Here is a 12,281-nt window from a genome sequence, read left to right as displayed (position 1 = left end):
AAACTTTAAAAAAATGTTGCTTTTGATACAAGACTGTCTAAAATCTAATAAACACAGAATTCAGCGCACTTTACCTTCACAGTCTCATAATTGAGGAGTGAGTCTATTGCAGCATTGCCTGCATCATTATCAGCTTTGTTCATTTCGATTCTGAATCGAGTCCTACAAATGAGAAATTACATTGACATTGTAAAGTCGCCACATAAAGACACCGATGTGTATGAAGAAAACTGTGAAATCATTCAGTCTCAACCAATTTCACATTTATACAGTACCTCCATTGTGTGATGCCAATAGTAAAAGCTGAGTACGCAGCCAAAGTTCCCAGGGTTATTAATGCGTACTGTCCACCACATTTGTAATACTGTAAGAAAGAAATATTAGAAGTGAAAACTTTCCAGCTCAGAATTTAGTATCTGCAGTAGTCAAAAATGTCAGCCATATGCTGCATTTATGATTAAAAAAAATCAACTTTGGGCAAGTGCAGATTTAAATATGTGAACATGAATTATGTATTTCGACATTAACCTTGAATGGGTCCACTGTGTTTATGAATGAACTCTTAGGGTACTAGGCCCTGGTTATTATATTTCAATATTAATGAGGGAGTGAGAGCAACACAGTCAGTAATTTGCATGTCTAGCTTTTTTTAAAAAAAACCTAGTATAATTCAATCCATTGGCTGAAAAAAGCACTTTGCGACCTCCCAAGAGTGCGATACGGTGTTATATAAATGTAAGATCTTTCTTCCTTTCAAGACAATTAATACAAATTGTTATTGACTACACAATAGTTCAAAGACAGCATAATTATAAATTAAAATTTAGTTGCATGTTACGGATGGATTGGCTAACATCAAGTAAACATGTCGACCAACCTCAAGTTTGAGTTACCCCAGTACTAATCTTTCCTTTCAGTTTAATCCGCCTTCCCTGAAATTGAGAATTTTGCTGCCTCACAGTGGTCTAGTTAAGAAGCAAAGAGTGACCTCTATCAGTGGGACAGTAACTGATAACTTACTGGTTGTGAGGGCAGTGCTTTACCTCTTAATACAAAATACTTTGTATCATATTTTAAAAATTAGCTCACTTGTACATCTTTTAAGAAAGCTGCCTTCCGCACCATAAAAGTAATCACGTTCAAGTTTCCTTAATCACTGACTAATTTCCCATATATTGTACTGCATTTGTTAACAGAAACAAACAGTGGTGTAAGGGCATTGGTATACTGTGGATTGGGAGAATGAAGGTTCAAGCCCGAATTCGCTATGTGATGAATTTCCAACTTTGAACTCTGGGGAAGAAAGTCACCCGAGGCCACCCTTACATGCCACCTGGCAGCCAATAACAGCCAGTCTAACCACCTCCACCCTTGGCGGTTCTTTATCCATTACATTCTACGTCTCACTATCTTTTCTGATCGTAAATCCCCATTCGTAAAGCTGATTTCAAGAAACTTGGATCCTCGTTTATGCCCACAACAACTCTATTGTCCAAGACTAGAATATTGTTCGTATATTTAGGTTAGCTGTCCTAAAAATGTTCTCGCATTAGAATCTTAGAATGGTTATGGCACAGAAGGAGGCCATTCCGCCCATCGAGCCTGCGCCAGCTCTCTGCAAGAGCAATCCAGCTAGTCACACTCCCCCGCTCTTTCCCCATAGCTCTGCAAATTTTTCTCCTTCAAGTACCTGTCTAATTCCTTTTTGAAAGCCATATTTGACCCTGCTTGCACTGCCCTTTCAGGCAGCGCGTTCCAGATCCTAACCACTCGCTGCACAATAAAGTTTTTCCTCATATCACTTTTGGTTCTTTTGCAAATCACCGTGAACCTGTGTCCTCTGGTTCATGGCCCTTCCGTCAGTGGGAACAGTTTTTATTTATTTATTTTGTCTGGACCCTTCAAGATTTTTGAACGCCTCTATCAAATCTCTCCTCAACCTTCTCTGCTCTGATAACAATCCCAGCTTTTCCAGTCTATCCACATAACTGAGGTCCCTCATCCCTGGAACAATTCTAGTATATCTTTTCTGCACCCTCTCGAAGGCCTTCGCATCCTTCCAGAAGTGCGGTGCACAGAATTGAACACAATACTCCAGTTGTGGCCAAACCAGTGTTTTATAAAGGTTCAACATAACATCCTCGCTTTTGTACTCTATACCTCTATTTATAAAGCCCAGGATCCCATATGCTTTCTTAATCACTTTATCAACCTGTCTAGCCGCCTTCAAACCACCTGTGTACACGTACCTTCAGGTCTCTCTGTTCCTGCACCCGCTATAGAGTTGTACCCTTTAGTTTATATTGCTTCTCCTCATTCTTCCTACCAAATTGTATCACCTCACATTTCTCAGTGTTAAATTTCATCAGCCACGTGTCTGCCCATTCCCAACCAGCCTGTCTATGTCCTCTTGAAGTCTATCACTATCCTCCTCACTGTTTACTACACTTCCAAGTTTTGTATCATCTGCAAATTTTGAAATTGTGCTCTGTACACCCAAGTCCAAGTCATTAATTTATATCAAGAGAAGCAGTGGTCCCAGTACCCACCCCTGGGGAACACCTTGGATTCTCGAAGAAAAAGCTCATTTTTAAGATAGGAAATCGCTCTCAAACTTCTAGCCAACTCCTCTCTCCATTGCAACTTTTATCACTTTCCTCTTCTTCCCCTTTACATTCTTATTGTATTGAAATTAAGAATCTTCAGTCTATTTTAACTCATTCTTTGCTAGGACCTTAAGACTATAGAATTCCTTACCTCAAACAATCTTTCCTTCCTCCTATCATCTTTTGGTTACTAAAACTCAATCTAGACGTCATGTAATCATGCTTTCTGATTTACCTAGTCTTCTCTTTTCAATCTTGGTAGCATCTGACTATGGACCTTGACTCTTCACCTTGGTTTCCTTAATCAAAAATATTGCAGCAATATTGGCAGAAGACCCAGGAGAAGATTTCCTGCTCACCCTCTTGCATGAAGGTAGTACACAATGGCTAAGGAAAGGTAAATCAAATTGCCAAACAGAATATCAGCTCAAATAACCATATTACTCACCAAAATGCTACTGACAAGCATTACTTCAAACATGGTGGGGCCCAGATTAAACACCAAGGCGCTCAGCACAAAACTGATTCCTCTTGTTCCTCTGTCTATGGCTTTTGAGAGCGCACCAGTCTGTCTGCTGAGGTGGAAACCCAAATCTAAGTTGTGCAGGTGGAGGAAGACGTTTTTGGCTATTCGCCTGATGGAACTTTGAGCTACTTTGCCAAAGACAGCATTCCTAAGCTCATTGAAGAAGGCTGCACAAACCCTCGAAAGACCATCTGTCAAGGAATTTTAGGAAATGTGAATTGCCGCTTTAAAACATGCCTCAACATTTCAAAGCTACTTTCTACATTAATAAAATTAAAATATAGAAGGGAAGAACTTCAGCCTAAGCTTGTCAAAAGCCACATTTTATCAAATTACAACACTGAACAAAAAGTTAATATGATTTAAGTTATTTGTATCTTTGTTACACATACATTGCATTTCACATTTCAGCAAAAAAACAGCACAACCATTATTTTCCTGATGGCTCAGCAAGTTGGTCCAGTGAGTGCTGAGCCATACAAACTAGAAGGATGCCAAATTTCATTACCCTATGATAAGTTAGTTGGTCTCAGTCGGGCTGTGATGAGTGCATTACAAATGGCCTCATCACTGCTGGCTTTGGGAGGGGAGGGAAAAAATATTGGCAAGGATTGCTGCTCTTGATTTCCAATCAGCAAGCCCTGCTCGAAGCACACATGTGGATGTTGACAGAGGACAGGACACAGCTCTGTTATGATGCCTCCTGTGATGGAATAACCTGCCAATGCTCACCATCAAAACTCACATGAATAATGGCTACTTAGGCAAGGTACTGGAGGGCAACTGGCATCTGAGTAATTCATGAGCAAGAAGTCAAGACCCTCAGAAGAGGAGAGAAAATCCAGTGAGAAAAAAAGACAAACGTTAAGAGTTCAGTCAAAATTTTTTTAAAAAGGTATAAATGGCACAAAAGACATTTGTTCAAGATCTTTGCTGATTCCATATGAAAAAAATTGATTCAGCACCAGAGCAAAGTGAAACCTGCAGAATGCTGCCGTAGCCTCATGCTAGCTGCTGTACATGCATTCCAACTATTCAGATTGTTATTACCCAGTTTTTAATCCATTTCTGTCTGTGTCCGTTTGACAGAGAAAAAAATTGCCAGGCTATGGGGAAAGAGCAGGGGTGTGGGACGAATTGGATAGCTCTTTCTAAGAGCCGGCACAGGCACAATGGGCCGAATGGCCTCCTTCTGTACTGTATGATTAATGACACCATTAGGGTTTCTATTTGGAACAGTTAAACAAACAAGGCAATGAGTCATCATGATGAAGTGGATTGAAGATCCACCCTTCCAATCAATTGATTTACATTATTTACCTGTTTGAGCGCACACAGTTTAAACTTCAAATCTATTGTTCTTTCAGATTCTGGGTTCACTGCCATATATATTCTCTTGCAATAGAAACACTGATTTATATGACATATTTTGATATAATAATCTGTAAACTCACATTATTACAGTAACAACCTCATACACATTACAATATAAATTTATGCAAAGTAAAAAAAAAATTCCTTCAATTCTTTTGCCAGAAATGTTTGTTCCTCATTGCAACCTGCACTGACAGCAAGAAAGTCAACATCTGTCAAGCAAATTAAAATATTTTACTTACAGCCAATAAGAATGGCCGTTGCCATGGTGATGACTGTATTTGTTGCATCATTCAGGTTCAAAACACCACCTGACATTTGGTTGAGTTCATCTACTGCATATTTAAACATGAAGGGAACCGTTATATTCATGAGCTGCAAAGACAAGAACAAACATTACAAAAGGTTGAACACTATACCTAGTGAATAAAGATGACTGATTTACAGCCTCCTGAATAAAGGTCCTGGAGGCACTTTGAAATGTCATGTCCTTGGTGCTGTAAAAAGTTGGCAGTAAAGATTTAATTCACTGCAACATCTAATAGCTGGCAGCTGATGCTAGTATTATCATTGCTTCACTGTATTTACATGTCTGCTTTTAACAACAAAGAACCTGGCAGCAGCAGCTTCTTCACTATGTATTAAAGAATGCAGTTTTATGTCACAGTTGTCCTATTTTAACAGAAAGAACACATTCATAAAAATATAATGCAGGTCTATATTGATTTACTTTTTTTTAAAATTAAAAAAAAGCTCACTTCTGATCAAACCAATATTACAGCTTGATGCAGGCACCTACTGGTGTTGTTTTTGAAAGCAGGCCAAAAATGGTAACCCTTACCATCCCTACAGGCCTCTGCCGATGCCATTCCATATCTAGTCACTAGTAGATGCACAAGAGCAGTATTCAGTTGACTTGTCTTCCAATTAGCCCTCTCTCAGTTTGCCTGACTTCAGGAACCCAGAAAATTGCAGGTGTGGAATTTTTTTTTTAAAAAGTGCACATATTCATTAATTCTGTCATGATGCCAGAACAAATTAAACCTTGGGAGGGCTATGGAGGAAAAGAAATAACTCCATGTAATCACATTCTGCAGATGCAGCCAGTGACGGGAGTAGCCCAGTATGCCACAAGCACAGGTGTCTGACTCATTTTCTTGCTGTGTGCACACCCACTTCTGTTGACAGGATTTTATGAACGAAGCATAAATCATGGCTTAAAAGTAAAACAAAAATGAGCACACTGGGGAATATAGGGATGGCACTCGTGCGATGTAGAATTATTGGAAAATGTTGCAGACTGGGATTATCTCAGGCAGTCTAGGAATTATCAGTTGTCTCAGATCCCTAGAAAAAAAAAAATTTTCCCCATAAAACATTCCTTGGTTTTTGTCAAGATCACACTAGTTAATTGAATCACTGAGTAGGCAACATTACTTAAAAGCCCTTACTGCTGAGCAGCACTTATTGGCAATCTGGGCCTCTCCCATTTTCACTAACTGCTTTCAGATCTTGCCAACTTCTCAGGAATTATTAACAGTAGAGAAGAGACCAAAAAGAGGCAAGAATAAAAAGAGAAAAGAGAAATTATGCATTTAAGGGGAAGCTAGATAAGTACATGAGGGAGAAAGGAATGGGATTTGTTGATAGGGTGAGATGAAGTAGGGTGAGAGAAGGCTTGTGTGGAGCATAAACACTGGCATAGACAAGTTGGGCTGAATAGCTTATTTCCATGCTGTAAAATTCTATGCAAATAAATATTTATCCAAACAAAAAAACAAATATAGAGAAAGATACTCAAACCAAAAAACAGTGCAAAACTATACAGTTGCAGCACATCCTGCAAGCTTCAAGTTAGGATGCCTCTTCCATCCAACCCATGGAGAACTCCATAAAGCAAGGGTACTCATCATCTTTTTACGGAGGACCATAATCTCAAACAATAGCTTGCTCAAGGACCACTCAGAAATGTTCCAATACATTTCACCAATGGTGCAATATGGGTCTGTACCCACAATTCTACATGTGGGAAGTTCCTAATTTCAAACATGACTACCCTGAGTGGCTGCTGAATGAAGGCCAAGCATTACCACAGAAAGGAAAATAAACTATATAGTACTAACACTTTTATTTTAATGGATTCCGTTCAGTTGTTCCATGCAGCCTGAGATAGCTCTGCCTCACACAAGGGACATGAAATAAAAGAGGCAGCAGCACTGAACCCAAGTTTAGTCAACATCCTATGATTGCTCAGTGGAATGGATGCCTAATAGCAAGTTTACTGAGGGATAATAGTAAAGTGGAGTGAAACCATAAATAATCTCTAGAAAATCTAAAGCCTACCACTGCCATAACCGGATAATAGGGAATGTGAAGAAGCCATTCAAGTAGTTGGATTTTTGGTTTGGTTATCTGATCCAATGATGAAATTTTACTCTAGCTAATGGGTTATATGGTAGTCAACTTGTTTAGTTGAACAATTAACAGCTTAGAAAGCATACTGTGCATACAGATTGCCATATGCACACTTCAAACAAAATTATACAGAGAGCAAGCTTCCATAGAAACAGATGAGGAAAATGATGCCACATGCTGAAATCATGTGATATACTTTGAATGGAAGCGACCGTATTCTTTTATATAGATATCAAGCTAAAAAAAATGTACTGTGTCAGGATGACACTAAAAATAAGTTTCAAAAACTACACATTATCAATTCAGGTTAGCATTTAAAATTAAGATCACCGCAGAGCTTGTAATAAAAAAAAAATCCATACACGGTGTAGAACAGAGAATGCCACACTGTGCTGTATAATGAGGTTTATTCCATGAGGATAGAAGACCAAATTGCTTAGGGGCAATGCAGTCATGTGGATATTATGTAAATTATGTTCCCAAGTGAATAAAGCTAGTATTTCAGGGCACAGGGTATACAGTTAATTTCATAATTACATTTGATAACTGTAAATAAAATACCAGCATGATTTTGGAAGGCATATTTAATGAGAAAAAATGTGTTTTACCAAGAAGGCACAGAAAGAGGATTCAGCAATAACGGGACAGACTGCAGGTTTTAGTTACAATTCCTACTTTGGTAAAGACAAGCTTGACAGATTTAGTACACCATCTTCTAATAAATAATTAAAAATTGGAAACTTTATGCGAATGTTGAATGCAAGCACACAGGTTAAAAGTTACTTTTGTTCAGAGAGAAAAAAAATTGTACCCCTCTTAGTTCTGCTCCCCTTTCTCCCACCCGACAATTACAGTCTTGGCCAAGAGGGCAAGTAGACAACTTGCATGTAGAGCCATTAAGCTCTACATACACAGTTAGCAAGAAGATGAGAGATAAAAATACAAACAAATGCTGAAAATACACAACAGGCTAGTCAGCATCTGAAAGAGATTAATATTTTTGATAGAGTATTCATGTTCTGATGAAAAGTATCCACTTGAAACGTTCACCTGTCTCTCTCTGATAAACCCCAATGTGTATTTCTAGTATTTTCTGCCTCTAGGAGGTACATGAAACTGCCTTAGGTTGACTCATCCGCTAATTATTTTCTTTACCCGCTTTGCGTCTCTGACAGAACTTTTGCATAAAATCCTATTTCTGCCACAATTTCTGAAATGAAGTTGTTATCTACTTATGTTCCCCATACCTTTTCATCCTCCAGCTTCCGGCCTCCACGATGTACTTCATGAGAACAAGGTAATCTAGATTAAAACTCGTTAACAACAGATACCAATACTACTTGATTAATTGGCTGCCAGAAACTCCATTTTTAGCTAGGTGAGGAAACTAGAAAAATTCATCTCCACACCTTACTCTATCAGTAACTTAGGAGGTTGGAGGGGGAGGGAAAGGGAGTTCTACTGGGTAACAATCAACAACAGGAATCCTTTTTCAACCCTCCACCTCCCTCCCCTCCTCCACATCTCAACTATTCCTTTGCCTTCAGAACTTGAACTGATAACTTGCATTCCTGTGCATCAACTATAGAGGTCACTGATATTGTGTTAGAAAATACAAAGTATTACCATATGGGCAAATTAAAGCAGGATTTCCAGCAAAAGCTGTTGCAGGGAAACAGAAGCAGCAGAATTCTCCTCCTTGGGTTGTTTTTCTCCCCAAAGTTAACATTTATTACTTTAAATCTTTCTTTCTTTAGCTTTCATATTCTGAGGTTACTATTCCTTCCATTTGAACTCAATTTTCTTCTCACCCTTGCTAATCCAATAGTTTGAGAATGTACTCTTCCCCTGCGCCCCCCAAACAGTGTACCACCATATCCATTCACTTGACCCTCATATTACCAAGCTGATCAAATGCAAACAGTAAGACCATGAAAGGAATACAGAACACAACTGACCTAGTTGTAGAAATGGATCACTTGTAGTTCTACTTTTTTACCACTTTAAAAAGGATTTTTTATACATCTCTACCAATTTGTGTAAAATAACCCCTGTGCAAAACAAGCCTCATTTACCAGCAATGAATCTAAACTCCCTCAATTAAAATCCACATAAAATACAAGATCAAGCTTTTTCCTACACAGGATTACCAAAATATGAAGTTACATTAAAGCAAAACAAAATAATTGAAAAATGTATACATTCACAAAAAAAGGTACATTTTCAAATAAAAATCTATTGGACTGCACAATAAAATGCTCAAAGCAAACTGCGAGAAAGAACTATAAACCAGCATATTTTAAAAATTTGAACACAAATTACTGACCTTCGCCCCACCTAAAAGACCAAGAGATACAGCCACCCTGGCACGGAGATCAGGTCTATCCTTTGGCCAAACATATGACAACATAGCCTTCAGGATTTTTGCTGCATCAGCATCTTTGAACTGGAAGATAAATTTTCCAAAATTAGTATACTTTCAACCTTAAATAATAGATTTTTGTAAACCGCAAGTGTTAATGACATCATGAGTGTTTGTGGTTTGTAAAGGTTACTAAGCTGACAATATAAATGATCTTATTGAACAGGCACTGCAGGCACTGAGTCATCTTTGTGGTTTAGGATCATACCACTATGAATTTAGCTTGTAGTGGAGCTCAATAAGTCCTGCAGCTAATGTTGCCACTGTAATCAGTGTACACTGTTTAAATAAGATTTTCAAACAGACAGAAATGGATGGAACAAAAAGAATGTTTAAAATTCTTAATTTTTTTTTAAAAAGGGAGCCTAATGATGAGACACTGTCTTTAAAATACCAAGGTATCAGGAGATGGAATTCCTTTTTATCATTTAAGAAAATTCATATGGACAGCTTTGTCAAAAACATCATAAACCTAGGTTTTTGTATATGAAATGTTCCATCTTTTCCGGGAATGGCAGAATTTTAAGAACCTGTTAGACTGTCAGGGTTAAAAATAATGTTCAGCAATACTAAAATTATAAGCCAGTTTAATATTTTGAACAATTACAAATGTATACTTTCTAATCTCAAAAACAAGCTTCTGGGAACAACTCTCTTTCAAAAACTTTTGATGTGTTTTAAACGTGTACTAACTCATCTCCCATGGTTTTGCTCAGTCAGGTGATAAATATACGTTAAAATTAAAATGAGACTGGGGGAAAAAAGGCATAGGACAAATGTACGGCTAATACAAAAGAAAATAAGCAGTATATAGAAAATATAAAAAGGGGAAGCAAAAAAAATTAGAAAGAGGGAGCATGAAGACAGACGGGCAAGGAATATAAAGGAAAATAGGAAAGGATTTTATCAACACAAGAAGTTAAATAGTTAAAAAGGACAACATGACAATTAGAGTTAACAAAGATAATCTAATGGAGGAGGAAAGAATGGTGGCGAGTGCTTTGTCTTGGTTTACACAGAAGATTGCCTTGGTAGGATTCAAAGGCTACTGAGGAGAGCTGGAACAATTATAGATAAAGAAGCACTGCTGAAAATGTTGGTGAAACTCAACTCATAGAATGCTGAAGGAAGTCAGAAAAAAAATAAGAGGCTCTGACCACAGCCTTTCAAATGCTGTACCAGAGGACTGAAAGATCACCAATCTAATGCCTCTGTTCAAGAATGAAGAAAAAAATAAACTGGATACTAGCCTAACAGCTTTGAGAGGCCAAGATACAGGATAAAACGAATACTCACTTAGAACGACATGGCCAGCACACATGTATAAAAGGCATGACAAATTTAATAGAGTTCTTTGATAAAATAATGGAATGAACTGATAACGGCAATGTCGTGGATGTTGTATTGTGGAATTTCAAAAGGCATCAAAGAGGTGGCGCATGGGAAGCTTGTTGATAAAATGAAGGTGCACAATATTAAAGAAAATGTGGCAGAATGGATAGTCAGTTAACTTAGTGGAAAAAGGTAGTGTGGTTAACCTCAAAGAACTGTAAGTGACTTCAGGCAGAGATAGGATAGCAGATTGGGCAGATAGATGTCGGATGAAATTTAATGCAGAGAAATGTGAAAGGTGATACATTTCGGGAGGAATAATAAGAGCAGAGACGATTTTTTTTTAAAAAGAAACGTTGAAAAAGCTAAGAAAAAAAGGCATACAGGAACCTAATTTTTATAATTAGTGAGAGTACAAAGCAAAGCGGTAATGCTAAACTTATAGAAATCATTGATTAAGCTACAGTTAAAATATCGTATCCAGTTTGCATTTTAGGAAGAATGTCAAGGCCATGGTGAGAGCATAAAAGAGATCTATCAAGAGGAAATCACAGTTAAGAGACTAGAAAAACTATGCAATAAAATAAGATGAGATCTAATAGAGATGTTCAAAATGATGAGAGGCTCTAATAAGGTAAACAGGAAAATCTATTTCCACTGGTCAGTGAGTCAGTTACTAGAAGGCATAAATTTGAAATCATGACAAAAAGACAAAAGGGAGAAGTGGAGAGAATTTTTTTATGCAGGGGCTTTATTCGAATGTGGAATGCCCTACTTCTACTGGAAGTAGAATTTGTAACAGCTTTCAGAGTGAAGTGGATAAATATCTTTAAGAAAAAGAGAACGGGCAGGATAATGGATGTAAAATTCTAAGATTTAAACACACAAATCATGTTTGTTATCTGCTAATTAAATATGAATCAAAATCAAATCCACAAATTAACTTGTAAAGATAGAAAACAATAAATAATAGAATATTTTATGTATATTTCCAGAATATAATACAAAGCAACATGTACATGTTCCATTGTTAAACAATCTAGTCTTATCCCAATGTCCTTCCTCCATTCTTTTCTCTCCGTTGCTCATTGAAGTTACATTATGGCATCACTGCAGTGTTTTAAACAAATTGGGGGTTATATTGGATAACTTCTGAAACCGGGTGCGGGGGGGTCGCGGTGCGTGATAAACCTGCGCCCGATCATCGAGATGCAGGCAGCACGAGATTCGTGCTGCCTGGTGATTTACCTGATTGCTGCGTACAGCCAGCCCGGCCTGTGCTGTTGAGTGTCTGCTCACCAGCAGAGGGCCCAGATATCACGAGTGGCGGGCACCGCTTAAAGGCAGCCTGCACTTCTTAAAGGGAAGGTGCATTGTGGCTGCAGAAAGTGGTGGAAGTCAATTGGGATGTGAATCTGTGCTGCAATATAGTGCAACATGGTGATGATGGGACCTCTGGAATTTTTAATGAACAACTGGGCTGCTCATTGTTTACGGGTCTCTGATATTTGCAAAATATAAGATACAGGTCTGCACAGACATCACACATGTAAAACAAAGATGCAGGGCTGGTCCCCATATTTACAAACTTTTGAGTTATGCTAAA

The 12,281-nt window shown here is 38.0% G+C and overlaps 1 protein-coding gene across 1 annotated transcript in view; it reads right to left on the bottom strand.

Annotated features, from left to right (window-relative positions):
• abcb7 (ATP-binding cassette, sub-family B (MDR/TAP), member 7) overlaps positions 1-12,281 on the bottom strand; it is a 49,303-nt gene that overhangs the window by 23,028 nt on the left and 13,994 nt on the right. Inside the window, exons 4-8 of the mRNA XM_067997188.1 lie at positions 9,248-9,367; positions 4,749-4,881; positions 3,055-3,323; positions 276-364; positions 75-162 (exon numbers count right to left, since the gene is read on the bottom strand). Of these exons, the coding sequence (XP_067853289.1) occupies positions 75-162; positions 276-364; positions 3,055-3,323; positions 4,749-4,881; positions 9,248-9,367 (699 nt within the window). The remainder of the gene's footprint in view (positions 1-74; positions 163-275; positions 365-3,054; positions 3,324-4,748; positions 4,882-9,247; positions 9,368-12,281) is intronic.

The sequence above is a fragment of the Heptranchias perlo genome, chromosome 15 (assembly GCF_035084215.1).
Source record: "Heptranchias perlo isolate sHepPer1 chromosome 15, sHepPer1.hap1, whole genome shotgun sequence".
Lineage (NCBI taxonomy): Eukaryota > Metazoa > Chordata > Chondrichthyes > Hexanchiformes > Hexanchidae > Heptranchias > Heptranchias perlo.
This window is presented reverse-complemented; position numbering and strand designations above follow the sequence as displayed.